Source organism: Petaurus breviceps, unplaced genomic scaffold (genome assembly GCF_028583685.1).
Source record: "Petaurus breviceps papuanus isolate PSGF00001 unplaced genomic scaffold, PetGlider_PUasm1.0 185, whole genome shotgun sequence".
Taxonomy (NCBI): domain Eukaryota; kingdom Metazoa; phylum Chordata; class Mammalia; order Diprotodontia; family Petauridae; genus Petaurus; species Petaurus breviceps.
This window is the reverse complement of record NW_027185797.1, coordinates 25845820-25864881: the sequence shown is the minus strand read 5'-3', so window position 1 is coordinate 25864881 and position 19062 is coordinate 25845820. Positions and strand designations below refer to the sequence as shown.

Sequence of the window (19062 nt, the reverse complement as noted above, 5' to 3'; positions counted from 1 at the left end):
CCATCCATTCCTAGACAACCTGATAGGCCTCGCTACACACTGCTTAAGATACCTGTTTATTGCCTTCTGCTACTTATTTTCATTTGTTACCCACGAGTAATTTACAGACTTTTTTTTTTCTCATGTGCCAGAGAGGAGCCAGGGATAATTAATGCAAGATTTAGGGCTTCTGGGTTATAAAATGCTCATCAGCAAAGAAAAATACATTTGAGACAGATCTGAGAAGTAGATACTTGAGCTTTTGAAAGTGGGCAATGGAGGGAGTTGGTGCCGGGCAGGCCTGGATTACAGCAGAATTTCAGCCTTGCCAGAGTCTCATTGGAGAAGAATGTGGCTGTCAGGAGTCGTCCAGCTGCTGAACACCTGGGCAGAGCGGGTTCATTCTTTGAAATGTACAAGAATGAATTCCCTCCCTGGGATAGATTTCAAAATGGGCTAACACAGAGACTATTTATTGTTGTTCAGTCACTTCAGCTATATCTGGCTCTTTGCAACTCCATTTGGAGTTTTCTCGGCTGAGACACTCCAAATGGTTTGCCATTTCCTTCTCCAGCTCGTTTTGCAGATGAGGAAACTGAGGCAAACAGGGTTAGGTGACTTGTCCAGGGTCACATAGATAGAAAGTATCTGAGTATCTGAGGCTGGATTTGAACTCAGGAAAATGAGTCTTCCTGATTCCAAGGCCAATGCTCTATCTACTGAGCCAAATGACACCGTGCTGCTTATGAAACAGCACTGGAATGAGAGAATTGTGTTTCAGTGGGAAGAACCCTGGATGAAGAATCAAAAAGAATTGAGTTCAAATCCTAGCTTTTTTGCTACCTGTGTGACCTTGAGTCAGTTACTGCCTGGTTTCCTCATCAGTGCAAAGAGGATTTGTATAGAACTTAGCTTCAAGCCCTTTCTCTGCCATGCTCCCCGTGTGCCCTCAGCAAGTTCCTTCCCTTCCTGGCCTCAGTTTCCTTATCTGTCAAAAGAAGGGCATTGTTCCTACCTCCAACATCTTGAATCTCAGGTCCAGCTTCCTACCTGGGTGATGTTGGCCTGGATCTTTTCACCTCTGGCTCATGGCATCCTCAGCTCTTAAAATTAAGGAGGTTCATTATCTTATCTCTGAAATGAGGATGATCCCTTTTGTCTCAAGAAGCAATCATTTCCAAGAATATTTTCCCCATTCCCAATTTTTTAAAATGTTACAAGTTACCTTTAATTAGAACTTTTAATTCTAAGGTAACTACTGTTTTGGTCTAGCAAAATAGCGACCTGAAGGAAAGAGGGAAACGCTTTCAAAATTGGATCCAGGGTTTTGTGCTTGTAAGAAAGTCCCAGTGAAGAAATGCTTTCCATGGATACAAATTAGCAGCCATTGAAACTTAAAGTCTTAAAGGTTCAGTAAGTTAGGTGACTCACCCAGGGTCACAGAGCCAGAAGGAGAATTACAACGAACCTAGATTTGAAAAACAACTGAGCTATAACAAACAGCAAGGCCTCCTGGTCCTTCACAGCCTGGCCTCGACCTTTCCAGCCTTGTTCTCTGTACCTTCCCTTCCTACATTCGGTGATGCATCCAGAGCCTTTTGCTGTGTGACTGACAAAACTATCTAGTTTTTGTGCCTTTGCATGGGCTGTGCCCTACACCTGGAACGCCCTCCCTCCTCACTTCTGCCTCTTAGAATACTTTGTTTTCTTGATCATTCAGCTCAGGGGCCACGTTCTACATGAAACCTTTCCGGACTAATAGCCTTTCCAGCCCCCCTCCGTTACCTTGTATTCAATTTGCATATACTTACATATTCACGTTGTCTCTCCTGATAGAATGTAAGCTTCTTGAGGGCAGGGACTGTTTTTATCTTTCTTTGTATTCCCAACACCTAACCCAGTGCCTAACTTGTAGGAAGTTGGGTTTTTTTCCTAATTTTTTTTTTGGGGGGGGAGATAATTGGGGTTAAGTGACTTGCCCAAGGTCACACCGCTAGTTAAATGTCAAGTGTCTGAGGCTGGGTTTGAACTCAGGTCCTTCTGACTTCAGAGCTGGTGCTCTATTCACTGCACCATCTAGCTGCCCCCATATAGTAAGTTCTTAATAAATGCTTGTTGATTGATTGAGCAATTACTACTTTCACACTGATGAAGCCTAGTAGTAGTAATGCTGATAAAAATAATAACCACAAGAAGAACACATGTAAAAGGTTTGCAAAGAATGTCCCATATTTTGTCCCAGCTGGTCTTCTCAATAACCCTGCCAGGGAAGTGCTTTTATTCCCATCTGCAAGATGGGGAAACTGAGACCCAGTGAGGTTAAGGGACTTTACCAGGCTCCCACAGATGGCATCTCATACCAGATGGAAAGGCAGGCCCTCCTGGCTCCAGGCTCAGTGCTCCAGCCATTACTGGATGTTTTTGTTCAGTTGTTTTCAGTCGCAACCAACTCTTCCTGACCCCATTTGGGGTTTTCTGGGCAAAGATACTGGAGTGGTTTGCCATCTTCTTCTCCAGTTCATTTCACAGATGAGTAAACTGAGGCAAAAAGGGTGCAAGGACTTGCCCAGGGTCACACAGCTATTAAGTGTCTGAGGCCAGATTTGAACTCAGGAAGATGAGTCTTCCTAACTCCAGACCCGGTGCTCTCTCCAGCTGTACCACTTGGCTGCCCTTTCTCCTATGTTGCTTTGTATGAATAGTTTCAGTAGAGAAGTGGAATTAGACATGTATTTTCAGTCAATGTGGGGATTGATTTTTCATGACTATACTTATTTATTACAAAGAAAGGCCTTTGGGGGCAAGGGGAGGCAAGTTCCTGGAGATGGTTATAGTGATATAAAAAAAAATGAAGGAAAGATCTTCAATCAGTCATTTAAAATAAAATACACAGAAGAGAATAGAGGCAGGGCTATTTTGGAACTGGCATGTTAACATTTAAATATACTTGTAAAAGCCATATGTAATGGAAATATATGGTTTCACACATAGTCCTCTTTTTCTCTTTGTATAGGGAAATGGAAAGCAGGCAACAGCAATGAGCATTTATTAAGCTCCTTCTGTTTTCCAGGCCCTGTGCTAAAAGTGCTAGGGACACAAATAGAAGTAGAAAGGCAGACATTCGTTGCCCTCCTGCAGCTTCTATTCTAATGGGGGGAGACCCCATCTAAAAGGGGGCTAAGAAGGGGAAGGGGCATGGGAGTGAAAGGCTGGAGAGAGTCATCAGCAGAGCCGGGAGGGAACAGAGCATGACTTACCAGAGGCGCCCCCCCCCCCCCCCCCCCCCCCCCGCGAAAATAGACACTCTCCTGGAAGGGACTCACCTGTGGGAGGAAGGCTTCATTATTGGTGTTTTTCAACTTCCCATAAAGGGGAATTTTTTTTAATCTTTTACTTAATTTTAGTTTTCAACATTCATTTCCACAAGATTTTGAGTTACAAATTTTCTCCCCGTCTCTCCCCCACCCCAAGATAGCAAGCCTACTGAATCCCCACCCCTTCCCCTAATCTGTTCTCTCTTATATCTTCCCCCATCCCCCCTCTAACTTTCTAGTAGGGAAAGATGGATTTTCTTCAGTATTTTTTGGGTCTCCTGTAGCAGGCTGTTGCCTCGCTTTTCATGATTGTCTTGTATCATTCTCATTTCTCTTCCCAATTTTTTCTCCACTTCTCTTACTTGATTTTCAAAATGCTGCTGGAGCTCCTCCATGTCCTGTAACGAGTTCACATTCTTCTTGGAAGCTTTTGATGCAGGAGGTTTGACTTTGTTGTCTTCATCTGTTTCCATGTTTTGATCCTTTTTGTCCCTAAAAAAGGATTCTATGGTCTGATTGGGCTTCCTCTGCTCACTCATTTTGCCAGGCTTTTGACTTGAGCTCTTTGCCATGGTAGAACTCTGCTTCCAGAGTGGGGAGAGCTGTGTCCCAAATTGCCGGGCTTTTCACAGTTGCCAGAGCTATTTGGAGGGTACCCTCTCTACAGCCACCATGAGCTCTGGCATACTGGCATTTCTCACCCCAGGACCACTGCCCAATACTGCAATCCAGATCCAAGCAGGTCAAAGCAAGAGCCATTACCCTCTGAATGGTCACTTGGTCACCCCTATGATCTGCAGGCCAGGAGCTCCAGAGGCAGCCACGCTGCAGCTGCTGCACCTCGCCCCGAGGGCAGGGGCTGGACCATGGTCTTCTAATCACCCAGCTCCAACAGAGTTGCCCACTGACCTTTTACTTTCTCTTTGGTGTTTATGGGTTGAGAAGTCTGGAAACCACCACAGCTGCTAGTGATTCACTCCCCTGAAGTCTGTTCTGGTCAGTCTGTGCTGCTGGTCATGCCCACCCTGGGTCTCAGACCCCGTGGCTCACAGGGGACTGTGCTTGACTCCCAGTCTAGTGTGATAGACCCTTCTTGTCAGCCTGCCAGGCTGCCTTCAGTGAGAGATTTGTTTCTCTCTGTCACTTTGTGGGTTCTGTAGCTCTAAAATTTTTTTTTTGCTTTTTGGAGGGGCAATTGGGGTTAAGTGACTTGCCCAAGGTCACACGGCTAGTAAGTGTTAAGTGTCTGAGGCCGGATTTGAAGTCGGGTCCTCCTGACTCCAGGACTCTATTCACTGTGCCACCTAGCCACACCTTAGAGTCATATTTTACAGGTATTGGAGGTGGTTGGAGCAGGAGCTTAAGCGTGTTCCTGCTTTTATTGTGCCTATAAAGGGGGATTTTTAAAAATTCTGTGTAAGAGGAAAGCTTCCTGACACCTCTGGTCAGTTCAGGCCATCTCTTTTGAATCTCCCAAGATTTTTTACTTTTTGGCCTGTAAAACCATTCTTCCCATAATGTTCTCTATAACAGCTGTCATGGCTGGGGTCTTCCAAAGTCTCTTAGATGCTGGAACCTGGATCTGGTGCCAACAGTGGTAGCTACTGTGCTTCTCCCCTCAGACCACGCAGACAGTAGGCACTGAGGTGCTTACTCATTGCTTCCTAAACATATTGGTGTGCTTGTTGGTGCCCAGCGTTGAGCTCTCTTGGCCTGTGTCTGGGAGCAGCTCTAGCCCTGAGAACTCCTTCAGTGAATATCTAAGAGAGAAATGGCAGGAAAATCAAGAGCCCTAGGACATGGCCTTTCTAAAGGCTTTAGAGTTCAGAAATCCCTTCCCTGATAATACCCTTGCTTGGGGTAGTGAGTGAGAGTATTCTTACCCTCATTGTGCACAGGAGGAGAACCTGAGATGAAGTATGTTGCCCAAGGGTGAACAGGTAACTATTATGCAGGGTGGGACTTGAACTTAGGTCTTTCTGACTCCAAATCCAACACTCTGGAGTCCCGCCCCAGTCTTCTTCACAATACAGTACAAAATTCCTAGGCATTCTTTATAATATCCAAGAGGAAAAAGAGTCTGGAACTCCCCTTTCCTGCTGGCACCAAGGACACCCTGGCATTGGAACCTGAGTCTCTCCTGGCCTAGCAAAGAGAAAGCTCAGGGATGTCTTGTATGAGAGGGATGCAGCTTGCTCTGTTTGGGCCCAGAGGTCTCAGTGAAGCAGAACCAGCAGGAAGGGGAGGAGGCTACAAGGAAGCAAATTGAGGCTTGATGGCTCTAAGACCTTTGTGGCTGTCAGAGCCCTCCCAGAGGGGATGGGTAGCTCCTTGGGGTGGTGTTGGCTTCCCTTCCTTGAAGCTAATTTGGGCCTCCAGGAGGGGGAGGGGGTTCTTTTTGGGAATGGCCTGGGTGAGACAGTTTCTGAGGTCCCTTCCACCTCTGAGGGTCTGTTCTGCTCCAACTCCAAGCCCAGAGCTCTTGCCAAGAGCTGGCTTTATGATGCTGCATCCTATCTTAATAACAGAAGGAAAGGGTGCTTGGTGCTTGGGAAGCAGATTTTCCTCAGGCACCATTCCGCTTTCCTTCCTTGCATTCTCTGCTTGCATTAGGTGCCTTAGACTCTTACCGACAGACAAAGACACACAGATACACAGAGACACACACACACATAGACATACACACACACACACACACACACACACACACACACACACACACCCTTCCTCCCACCCCCACCCCCGGCTGATCGGTTTCCTCAGACCTTTCCCAAAAGCAGTGCTTGGCCCTGACCCAATGTCCTGCCCATGCACACCCTCCCTGGTGCAGATATGAAGAGCAAGGTTTCTGAATTTAGAAAAGTCCAGCCCCTTCCAGGGGCATACTCTGGATGTTTGAACACATAGGGGAAGGCTTGCCTTGTACTTGAAAAATGTGCTGAAATGGATAGCCTCATATGGAAAAGACCTTAAAAAATATGCTAATACTGATAGCCTTAGCACATGTTACTTGGTGCTAGTGGGAAAGATACGAAACTGGACGTGTGGGGCCATAGGTGGGGAAGAATGGGGTGTATGGGGTGGGAAGCAATTCCAAGCTTCCAATCCTGACTCAGACAAGTATAGCCGTGACAAACCCACTGAGCCCTTGTCTTTACCTGTGTGAGAATAGAGAAGATCATTTCACCATCAGCATCCCAGGGTTGCTGTGAGAAGAGCTCTTTATAAAACTTTAAAAGCTCCAATAATGTAGATGATGATGAGGAGGAGAATATTACTGTTTTATGAATTCCAGATTAATATCCTGCCTCTGATCTTGTCAATTTAGGCAAGTCACTGTAGCTCCCTGGGCCTCAGTTTCCCTTTCTGTAAAATGCGGATGTTTGGGACAGGATATAAACTGAAGCTGGAAGGGAGCCTGGAGGCCATCCAACCTACCCCTCATGTCACAGATGAGAAAACTGAGGTCTAGGGAGCTGAAGTAGTAGGTGGCTTCTTAGGAGTTCATGCTCAGGTCCTCTGACCCCCAGTGAGCATTCTTTCCACGGTGCTGTGGTGTGAGCTGGGAAAAGTGACCTATCTTCCTCCTCCTCCCCCTTTCTCCCAAGCATTTTTTTTTTTAAGTAAAGCCCAACCAGCCTGAATGCCTTTGCTTAGGAATAGAAAAGCATTGATTCAATGTTTAGTCTGAACTGAAATGCTCAAGATGCACATTGAAAATGGAGATGGTCCCTGTTTCCCAAGAGCTTCTGGTTAGGGAAGTCCCTAACCATCATCTTTGCCTTTAATAACAGGATAAGATCATTTTTATGTAAGTCGATCTTTCCCCTCCCCCCACCTTGCCCGTTAGCTCCATGGAACTATTATGGGAAGGGTCCGCGAGGACAGGCCGGGTTAGGGACTAGAGGCTCTCCAGTTATCCAGGAGCTGATGTATCTAGACCCCCGACTTCTCTGCCCACTCTTTCTGACACCAGGACCACAAGGCTGAACAGTGTAACATAGCTGAAGACAGGTGCTTACACCTCTGAGCCTGCTGCCTGTTAGCTGATCTGATCCAGCCCATATGGTGGAAGAAAAGAGTGGGCCTATTGGTTAAAATGGGGTTTGAGGATCATCTCAGGGTGATCTTCCGAAAGATGTTTCCTCTGTTCAATATCGGTTCCCTTGCATCCTCTATTCTGCTGTGAGCTATGAGAATTTGTAAAGAAGAAAGAAAAGCGAGTAACTTTCTCCATGTTCCAGTAGGTCTAATGACGAGTGTGTGTGTCTTTGTTTCTCTGTTTTCTTTCTTCCTCCGGTGGGGGCTCAGCACGTCTGGAGTGAGAGTGAAGACTGCTTGCCTTTCCTGCAGCTGGCGCAGGACTACATCTCCTCGTGCGGCAAGAAGACCCTCCATGAAGTGTTGGAAAAAGTCTTCAAATCTTTCAGACCTGTAGGTGCCCCCTTGGCCTCTCAAAGAAGGGAATCCAGGGAGGGTGTGGGGAGAGCAGGCGAAAACCAGGCTGACTTATTGTTATTGTTTGGTCGGCTCCCTGGCTTAAAGATAGCACTGGGTGTTATGGGAGACTGGGAGTTTATTGGGGGTGGAAAAGAATTCTTCTGAAACAGCTGGGTGTTGAAATGAGGGTGATTATTTCAAGCACTATGTTCGTTGAGTCAGGAATCCCAGTTATGGGGTGGAGGGAAATGGATCCTTTGGTGGATGATTGCCAAATACTTTTTGGACTCAATTTTTCCAAGACCTTAATATTTCCTGAGCTCTGGTACTTTGTTGTTCCCAGGATTTGGGACCGACTTCTTCCTGAAGTCCGAATAAAAGTTAGCCTTTTACATTTATAGGAGAGAGATTTCCTTCCACTTACAGTCTATTCCTTACACCCTTCTTTTCTCAATCCAGATGTTTCCCGAAACCCAACAAGACTCTGAAAGTTGATCCCCCCTCCCTCCCACTATCACCACCATTGTTGTTTCGATGTTTTATGTCCCAGACACACAGACTTGGTGTAACTTCTTCAAGTTTCATGGGTCTGTCTGTGATGTGGAAATATTAATGGCTCTCATTCCTTGCTTCATGGAATTGTCTGGTGTCTAGTATGATGGCTGTCACTGTAGGACTTCCCCAATCCTCAGATGAGCTCCCCTCCACCCACGCCTCAGTCCTATTCTGGTGGCAGGAATGGCCAAAGGGTTAGTGCACATGATGTGTTTAAAGGGCTCTGAGCCTCTGAGAGTAAGGACGTGCCCCAGATTGAATGACTAGAAGTGTTATAAACGTGAATAAAGAAGGATTGTGTGAGTTCTGTGGGTGAAGCTTTCAGCCTTTCCATCTGAAACATTGTCCCTCTTCCAAATTATGATCTTTCTAGCTTTCATTCCTTTCCTGCTTCTCTGCTTCCTTTCCTCCTTCCCTTCTCATTCCTTCCTTCCCTCACTCTGTCCTTTCTTCACTCCTCCCTCCCTTTTCTCCTTTCTCTCCCTTTCTTTCCTTTTTCTCTGGGATAGTTTTTGATGTAACAAAGTGGCAAGCTAGATATATTCTCATTTTAAAAAACAATACCTATCAATGCCTTTTGTTTTTATATCGTGATAATATCTGTCCATACCATCCTCTCCCCTGCCTGATACACATACCAGAATTGAAACAAGTGAATAAAAACAATTAGTTGAGCCATTGTGTCTGACAGCAGTAGGCAGCCCTCTGTTCCTGTAGACCCCCAGCCCTCTGCTAGGAAAGAATGTTGCATTCTCGCTTCCCTGGTGCCAAGTACTTTACACTTCTTCCAAGTTTCCCTTTCTTTAAGTATTCTTTTATTCTCTCTTGTCGTAGCCATATATCTCTTTTTGTCCTGATTCTGCTTACTTCACTCAAGGTCATTCAGGGCCTAGCATGGGTACAGCTTCACCCCTTCTGTGCTGGGCACTGGGCACTGGCACTTTTCAAGGCCTGGGGAGACAGAAACAAAGTGTGACCCAACCCCTGATCCCCAGGAGCTCAGTCCATTCACCAGTTTATATTCCAATAACACGTATTGTTTAAGAGAGACATGGACAAACCCCACAGGGTCGCCAGGAGAGTAAAACGTGGCAGCCTGTGCCTTCACATTTGGGGAGATCTGATCAATTCAGGCAGCTGTTTGAGGGAGGGGCTGTGAGAAAAGTGAAAAGTGACTTGGTGCATTCCAGAACCATGCTCAGCATAAACCTGAAAGGGTCTGCTCCCTGCCCTGCCTCCCTGTGCTCCTTCCTCCCCATGGTTCCCTCCTGGGAATTAGATTGGATTTGCATGTTTCCGTCCTGAAAAGAAACTTATTGTCAAAAAAGGAATGCTGAACTGGACTTGGGCTTCATCAGTCAGACACATACTCTGCGTATGTGTGTGTGCATTTGTGTGAGTGTGTGTGTGAGTGTTTGTATGTGTGTGTGCACATGTGAGCGTGTGTATTTGTGTGACTGTGTATGTGTGTGTTTATGTCTGTGTTCATGTGTGTATGTTCGTGTTGTGTGTGCATGTATGTGTGAGTGTGTATGAATGTGTGAGTATCTCTGTGTGACTATGTGTATCTGTGCATTTGTGTGAGAGTGTGTGCATGTGCGTGTATGTGTGTATGTGTGTGTGCACGTGTAAGTGTCTGTGTGAGTATATCTGAGTGTGTGCCTTTGTGAGTGTGTATATATGTGTAAGTGTGAAAGTGTGTATTGTGTTTGTGTATGTATATGTGTGAGTGTGTGTGTGCATGTGTGTGTCTGTGTGTGACTATATGTGTGACTATTTGTGTGTGAGAGAGTGTGTGTGTGTGTCCCTTTGAATAGAAACTTTCCAACCCAAAGTTTTTCTTTCTCTTCCTTTCTTTCCTGTCTTCTTCTGCTCCAGCCAAATAGGAAAGATTGATGCTGGAGAAAATTACAGAGTGCCCAGAACTGAAAAGAAAGTTGTCTGGGACTTTGATGGAAAGGGAAAATAAACTTAACTTCTTGATTTTCTGGATCCAATCTTTATTCTTCCTAGACCTAGACCAGTTATGAGTGGCCTGGCAGAATGGATGGGACCCAAATGGGTGATGGGCTCACCTGGGGTGTGACTGCTAGTGGGTGGGTGGTAATGCAAGGCATACTGGGATACCATGAGTAAGCTGCTGAAGGGGAAGGAAGTCGCCTCTGGGATAAGGCCACAGCCTCTGCTGCTGTAGGAGTGAGGCCAGGCAAGGGGGAAAGCTTGCCTCAAGTAGTCAGAGACTGCCCTCCCCAGTGAGACCAACTCCTTGTCTTCTATTCTGCAGACCATTATCTGAAAGGCTGCCTTTAAAGGCTTCTTGTCCATGGGTGGGGCACACCACCTTAGGTGCTGAACAGAGCTCCGCCCCAGGAAGCCCCCCTGCCCAGTGAGGTTTTCTCATGGGCATCTGTCTAACAGGAACTTTGTATGGCTGACTACAGGGGTGGTCTGTGTTCCAGCTCCAGATCCCTGATTCTGTGACCCTATAATTTAAGAATAGAGAGGGTATCTCAAGTGGAATGCCATAGATAACTGCCCTTAAGAGAGGCAAGAAGCGAGAAGATCTTAACTATCTGGAACAATGGACTGAGCTGAATAAGATGTGCCGTCCTATATTGGGTTAAATGATGAGTGGTCTGAGTACAGATGTGCCTAGAAAAAGACGTGGAGGTTTCAGTGGACCACAAGGTCAATATGAGTCAGCTGAAATGCTCCCATGATTTAGGCCAGACTGTGAGAGGCATGGTCTCCAGAACAAGGGAGGGGATCCTGTCAGGGGCTCTTCCTCCATAGCTACAATGTTGCCTTCAGTTCCAGGCACTGCATTTTTGGAAGACATTGATAGGTTGGCCCACATCCAAAGGAGGGGACTAGAGATTACCCAGAGGCCTTGAAGGAGCTGCAGATATTTAGCCTAGAGAAGGGAGAAGGCAAGGGTGTGGAACAGGGGGAGAGAAACACAGCTTGAAGAATTCTAAGGGCCGTCCTGTGGAAGAGGGATTGAGGGGCAGCCAGGAGGAGAGTTTAGTTCTGACACTTAGACCCGTCCCGAAGCTGGACGGGCTGCTCGGGGAGGTGGTGGGGTCCCCTCATTGTAGGTCTCCATGACTATTTGTTGGATATGTTGTAGAGAAATGAGATTCTTGTTCAAGACAGAAACTGGGGCCTAGAGAAATAAAATGACTTATCCAAGAACACACAGCTCAATTTGAGAAACATCTACTGAGCAGCGACTAAGTGCCAGGCTGTTGTTGTTATTATTATTATTACTATACTCGTGGTGTTGTTATCACAACAAAACCTCCAAAATGGAACAATCCCTGCCCTCAGGGAGCTTATATTCTGCTGGGGGAAGACAACATGGACACAATGTATAGACAGAGTAGATACAAAGTAACGGTTTTGCTTCCACAAGCTTCTTGACTTGTTTTCTTCTGCACAAAGGTGAGTGCAGTCCATTCTGTGCTTGTGTGCACACCCTGGGAATGGGATTCAGTTTTTTTTAAAGGCATCTATTGTTGGAATTATGATTTTTATTCATCAAGGAAACTAAAAACTTTAAAGTTAATCAAATACTACTTTAGAAATGTGACACAGAGCATCATTTAAAGAATGTTATTTAAAGTGCCATATGCATGCTGGCTGCTTGTTGCTGGTGGAGTAATTTCTTTGACATTTTAGACTGTGCCTTGGCCCCTGTTCTGTGTGTGGGGGCCTGGGGCTCTGCACAGTTTCCTCACTGTTACCCTTAACATCATTTATATCCTCTTAGGGGGCACAGGGAACAGCGTTGAGTCTAAGAGTTCAAATCCAGTCTCAGACGCTTATGTGTGATCCTGGGCAAGTCACTTAACCTCTGTCTGCCTCAGTGTTCTCATCTGTAAAATGGAGATAATAATAGCACCTACGTCACAGGGTTGCTGAGGATCAAATGAGATAATAATTGTAAATGCTGAGCACAGTGCCTGGTGCTGTGAGTGCTATGGGAGTGTGACTTTCTGCTCCCAGTCAGGGTACAGTGTGCTTGGCTTCTGTTTTCTTTGCTCCGAGTTACTCCATGTGACTCTGCTGCTATTTCTTTGCGTTCATCATAGTCACAGTTTTTTCTGGTGCCAGTGTGATTCTATGGAACTTCCCTACTCTCCTAGACTCCTTCTTCAGTGTGGACAAATCTCCTTGTTTTACAGGTGAGGAAACACCTCACAGAAACTCTACAAAGTAGGTTTGTTGAGTTATTATTATCCCACTTGATGGATGGGGAAACTGAGGCCTGAAGAGGGAAAGTAGCTTGCTAACGCTCACATGGCAAGTTAAAGAGCCTGCCTGGGAGCTCCTCCACTTCCAGATGGGGCTCTGACCTGGAGGGAGTGGTCCTGGTGCTGGAGACATGACCTCTGCATGTCCTAATGATACCAACTCTCTTTCTGTGTTTTTAGTGTTTCTGAAACACTTTCCTCTATCAGGTCAGATGGAAAGAATGCAGAATCTTAGTGCAAATTATTACCTGAGGGACCTTGAGCAAATCATCCTCAGTTTCCTCATCTGTCATCAGGATGGCTTCCATCAGGGATGGCCTCCAAGGCTCCTTCCAACTCTTGATCTGGGATCTTTCCTATCTGTCATTTTATTTCTTTGAATGTCAGTTTCCTTACCTGCCAAATGAGGAACAATCTATACAAAAGTATGTGGGAAATAGAATGAGGATGGGGGTGGGAGATAGACTAGGAGAAGGGAAGTAGGAGAAAAATGGGGCATAGGAGGTGGGAGAAAGTATGGCAATTGGGGGTGGGAGATAGAATGGTGGATGGGAGGTGGGAGAAAAGATGGAGGATGAGGGTGGGAGAAAGGATGGGAGATGAGAACAGGAGATTGGATAGGGGGAGGGGGGGGGTATAGGAGAAAGGATGGGGGTGGGGGATAGTCACCTGTGGGAAATAGCAAGGTGGCCGGTTGAAAGGAATGTAGAATATGTATAATCAGCCTATAAAGACAAGTTAAGAGAGAGCAGAGGCTAGAGGTAGGGAAGCCAGTGGGAGGCTGTTGTCATGGTCTAAGTGAGTAATGTTGGGGGCCTGCGCTAGGGAGGCACCTTTGTAAATGGAAAAGGGGAATAGATATGGAAGAAGTGGTGGAGACTTTTTTGACAAGACTTTAGCTCCTGATTAGACGGATAAGAAAGAGAAGAGTCAGAGGAGGTATTTTTGGCAGAAGTCGGTTTTCTAAGACACTTGAAGTCACACCAACAGGACCTGATGCTTTTCAGTTTTCTAGGAGTCTGTGATCTTCCCTTCTTCCAAATCACCAAGGGCTGTGATCTCACTGACGTGAGCAGTGATGCAGATCGCAGCCCATTCGCGCCAGCCAGCCCGTCCTCCGTCGTTCCTACTCGACAAGAGTTAGATCAGAAGGAAGGGAAAGTTGAATCCTCTCTTCGGTTTTTTTTGGGGGGGAGGTGGCACAGCAAATGTACTGAGTTATGTCGATGACAGCGTATGTCAATTGCATGAGTTAATGCGTCTCATCTCTGGGTTTTGGGGCTTTGTTTTGGTGGGGAGGTCAGCCCTTTTATTTCACAAGCAGCTTAATTCTGATCAGTAGACTTTTGTCTCAGTCATGCTGGGTAACTAGGCAGCAGTTCACAGAGACTCAGTGAGTAACCCAAAGATGAGGTATTTATGTTATTCATTCCCTCTTACTTAAAGGGAAAACCCCTCTCCGACTGAAACACCCTTAATCCCTAGATGCCCATGGATGGAATTTCCAAACCTCCCACAGAAGACAGGAATGTTCATGAGTAGACAAAACCCTTGTGTTGGGGTCCCCTCCCCCAGACATACTCTAGTGTTAATGAATTAACACCCTTTGGCTCTCTCTCTCTCCATCTATGCCATACAGAGTTGCCCCTGCTCTCGTGGCCTTGGCAATCTCAATACCCAGGACCATCAGTGATGCCTAGTGGATTATTCTGTCCTGGCTTTATCCTAATAGCTACCAAGGCAAGCCAGATCAGAGCTGCAGAGTAAATGAGCTCTCTTAGAGTACATCTCTCTTATTTTCTTGAGCATGGAGTCTACTGGCTCCTCTGTAGGAGGAGAAAGAGGAGATAACACCAAGGATGCTATTTTTCCCTGAATGCCTCGAGAAAGTGTTTTTGCCCGCATCTGACTCCACAAAGAGCTGCTTGGCTTTGACTTTCTCCAGCCTTGGGGGCCCTGAGTTCTTTGTAAATCAGAAGCTTGGGACTGCTACCATTCACTCACCACACCCATGGGCTAAGAATCTTCCTAACTCGTTTGTTCCATTCCCCTCCCAATAGCCCTCCTTTCACTTCAAGATGAAAGGAGACAAAACAAATCTGGCCTTGAAGACAGCTGTGTTTACTAATATAATTCAGCAGGTTTTTATTAAGCTGCTTCTAGCAGGGCACTGTGCTAGGCTCAAGTCAGAGCTAGCTGTAACTAGGGTGGAGTAAATGGGGTTTTTCCCCAGGATATCAAATTTACAGGGTACTGACTGTACTTGTAGTCCTTTAGCAACTAGAAACAACAGAGCATCACACTTAGCATGCAGGATAAATTAGAATAGGAAGCTATTTCACAACATGACTAAGATGGAAATATGTTTTACATGATTATACATGTATAATCAATATCAAATTACTGTCTCAGGGACAAGGGAGGGGAAGGAGAGGATTTGGAATTCAAATTTTTTTTTAAATGTTGAAAAATTTTACATGTAATTGGAAAAAATCAAATATTCGTTAAAAAGATAAGAAGCTATCAGGAGGCAGGTAAGGTCCTTTATTCCTCCCCCTCCCCAGCCTCCCTTAATAGTGACTTCCTGCTGGTGTCCCAGGGTCCTCCATCCATGGCAATGTCCTACCCTCTCCCCCTCCCTTCATCCCATGCTGGTCAACTGAGGATTTTAGGCTGCTTACCCTGAATGCAAAGATAGCATCAAGATGCTATGGTAAATTGAGCACAGGTGCAAAGAAACAGAATAGCATATTTCCAGTGGAGCTGGCGGATGTTAGGCAGCATGGCCCCTTCTCTCTATGAACAGCCAATGAATACCATCCATCACTTTTTTAGACTTTACATGGAATCAGTTAAATGTCTTGAGTACAGTCTCTGTGGTACTACATCACATTTTAACATTTAAAAACTACATAATTTATCAGCCTCAGAGTGAAGGCTTCTGTCTTCTGGCCACCCACCCCTAGAAAGACTGACATGCCAAATACATTAGAAAACAGGAGCATCAAGTCATAGATACAAAGCTGGAGAGGCCATATAGCCCCCAATTTGCAGAGGAAGACACTGAGGGTCAGAGGACTTCCATCAATTGTCCATGATCATATAGTTAGGATGTCAGTGACTAGATTTGCACCCAGGGGGGCTTGTGAACTCCAATGGAAAATGCCAATGAGCTTTTATCAAAGGCTTTTTGTTTTTTGGCAAGCCAATCAGGATTAGGTGGCTTGTCCAGGGTCACGTAGCTAGTAAGTATCAAGTGTCTGAGGCCGGATTTGAACTCAGGTCCTCCTGACTCCAGGACTGGTGCTCTCTCCACTCTGTCACCTAGCTTTCCCTGACCCAGGACCATTTGAATGAATTCTGTACCCTGTTGTTTGATTAGGATCAGTTGCCTTTTCACAGGCTTCCTTCCTGAAGTCCCCCTGGCATCTCACCCACTCAAGTTTCTTCTGCCCTTTCCAAACAGTTGCTGGGGCTCCCAGAGGTAGACGATGATGCATTTGAAGAATACAGTGCCGACGTGGAAGAGGAGGAGCCCGAAGCCGACCACCAACAGATGGGTGTCAGTCAGCAGTAAACTTTGGAGGGTTGTGAGCAGGACAGATGTTAACTTCTTGGTGCCAGGTGGGGTCATGGGTCCTGTGTTTGCCTTTTGCATTCGCTCATCACCACAGGAGGTCTGACTCCCGGCATCCGAATTAAAATGAAATAGAATTTTAACCACCAAGAAATATCTGTGATAAGCTTTGCTATGGGGTGGTCTGACTCCCCCCAGCCCCTGCCCCTTCTGCTCCCAGTAGCTGTCTGGGGGGTCGTCTTGGTTGCCTTGTGCCATTTGGAATCTAGAATCTGTTTCTGTAGCCAGCTTCATTTTCTCTTTTGTTCACGGTAAAGGGTTCCCATCCGCTGACTTGAACATCCAGTTTGAGGAACGTATCAGGTCTGGATCTGGCCAAGGGAGAGCCACGTGGGAGGTAGAAGTCAGCTACATTTGTTCATTGATTTTATGACCTTTTAACTACTAGTTAGAGATCCTGCTTCTAAAGCAGGTGTTTTGATATCTTTGCATAGTTTTATTAAATGGAGAAGAGCAGGTTAAAAAAAGGGGGGGAACAGGAATTCCTCAGATTGGTTTAGGAGGAGTAGGAGATAAATAGAAACCTCTGATAAAGGTTTTTTAAAATCTCCCTTCAACATTTATTAAGCGCCTGCTGTATGTGAGTCTATTATCCAAATATTTTTAAATGACACCATCCCTGCCCTCAGGGAGCTCACTTTCTATTAGGAGATTGCTAGACATTCTTAACCTAGGCAAATCATTGCAAGCATATTAGGTGACTCAGAAAATTTCCCAAGTCTAAATGAGGATCATGCCACCATCTAGAACTTAGAAGATGAACTACAGAGAGTTGTTTGCAGTGACCAAACCAAGGTCACACAGATAGTAACTATTAGAGGCCAGATTTGAACCTGGGTCTTCTTGATTCAAGGAACATGAATCTAAAAGGAACCTTAGTCCAAACCCCTCATTTTGCAGATGAGGAAACCGAGGGATAGAGCAGCATTGTGACTTACCCAAGGTAAGTAGCAGAACTGGAATCTGAAGCTTCTGCCTCCAAGTCCCTTGTTCTTTCTGCTGCGTTGGGCTGCTCTGGTCTAGGACTTGGTGACTTCCCTACCACGCTGACTCTCAAGTCCAAAGCCACTTTGTAAGAGAGGCGAAAAAAATCAATGAGCGACATTGGGTGATTTTGTAAACACATCTCTACAATGTCATGTAAGAGATGGCACTTTCAACTTCATGCTTTTCTGGCGAGTTGACAGCTTGTTAATATCTTGATACCATTCAGAATTCAAGTGCCATGTCAACCAACCTTGAAGCCATACATACATTTGTAAGGGGAGTCAACTCATGGTCAGAATTTAAAGACACATATGACAGAATCCTTCATCACTTTCCCTATCTGCCTTTTAGTCTTTAAAGAAAATAAGGAGGAAGGATTCCATTCTATGATCCACTACACTTTTAAAGGATCAAATGCTTCCAAGTGTTTGATTTTTGCCAATTTTTTACATGATTTGAAAAGTCTCAGTCCTTTCATACGAGATTAGGCTCACTAAAATTTGGCAGTTAAGGCATCAGAATCACATAGATAACTCCCAGAAATGCCCACTGCCTCCATTGTCATTCATTCTGCAGATATTTGCAGAGAACATTTTGGGCAGCAGGATCCGTTCAGGGTGTGCTTTCTTAACCCCTTCCCTCGATTGGCACTTTAGATGACTTGGGATGGGGAATGCTTCTGTAGCCCAATATGGGGTTCAGTGGTCACTTTCAGGGGTGGGGAATGCTTGAGCACTCATGGCTTGGTCAGGATGGCTGCACATTTTGCATTCTGAAGGCCTCCAAAGTATGTTTGCCATGTGACCAAAATCTTGAATTAGAAAATATATATAAATGTACAAATATACACATATACATGTGTATATGCATAAGCTTCAGTGCTTATTGGGTTTTGCATAATCTAGGATGTAGGCATAAACCTGAGAGCTCCCGTGTTTTCAGGTGAGAGTGTAGGAAGAAGGATTAATGGTGGAAGACTGCTCACCACATAACACTTTCCAAGAGTCACAGGTAGTTTCTTTTCTCAAATCAAATGCAGTTTTTGTGGTTTCCATCCCTACTTTGGTACCCAAGTTTTTATTTTCTCTCTATTAAAACAATAGATTATAGTCCTAAGAAAAGCCAATTTTTCTTCCTAGTAACTTATTTAAAGAAATAAACGACTTATTCTATTCCAGTCACATCCAGTGGAGTTATGATATATGCTGCCCTTTGCTGCTTTCTCCAAAGATGAGCTGGGGAGCATGGGTATGGCTAAAAAGCCACTCAGAGCTGTAAATTGTGTAGATATCATTTCCTGTCCTGCCATGATTCATTTACACACAGTAGGTCATGAGAATGAGTTCTTTCCATGAAGCTTCTGAAGCTTACGCACTCGAAACATGATGACCCGCCATTGCTCACTCCATTTCAAGGTAAACTGGAATTTTATCTGTTGAAGATTAAACCACAAATTTACATGTGTATTAACATGGAATGGACATTAATATAGAATGGATTTTATCAAAAAGTGGGGTCGACTTTGGCCAAATACATTTCTGTATTATTATGTTCGTACTCTCTGTTTATAAAATGAATTGAGAGAAAGAGCTCTCTAGCCTCTATTACCCAGGCTTCCATTCTCTGTGTCTTGCTTCAGGGGTATGGATTGAAATTGCTTCATGTTGTATGCCATGTCCTCACCCCAAAAGATGTTAGTCAATTGGTTAGTTAGCAGACATTTATCAGTGCCTAATATGTGTCAGACACTGTGTTAGATAGTGGGGATGCAAAGACCAAAAATGAACAGTCCTTGCCTTCAAGGAGTTTACATTCTAACAGAAGAGACATGTACATACATAAGTATATACAAAATGTATGCATGATCAAGGTGTTCCCCAAGACCTTTTAGTTC

General features: G+C 45.1%; 1 protein-coding gene across 1 annotated transcript in view; it reads left to right on the top strand.

Annotated features, from left to right (window-relative positions):
- MTURN (maturin, neural progenitor differentiation regulator homolog) overlaps positions 1-18781 on the top strand; it is a 30097-nt gene extending 11316 nt beyond the window's left edge. The window contains exons 2-3 of the mRNA XM_069088629.1: positions 7605-7727; positions 16011-18781. Of these exons, the coding sequence (XP_068944730.1) occupies positions 7605-7727; positions 16011-16121 (234 nt within the window). The 3' untranslated portion in view covers positions 16122-18781. The remainder of the gene's footprint in view (positions 1-7604; positions 7728-16010) is intronic.
- Positions 18782-19062: the final 281 nt, after the last annotated feature.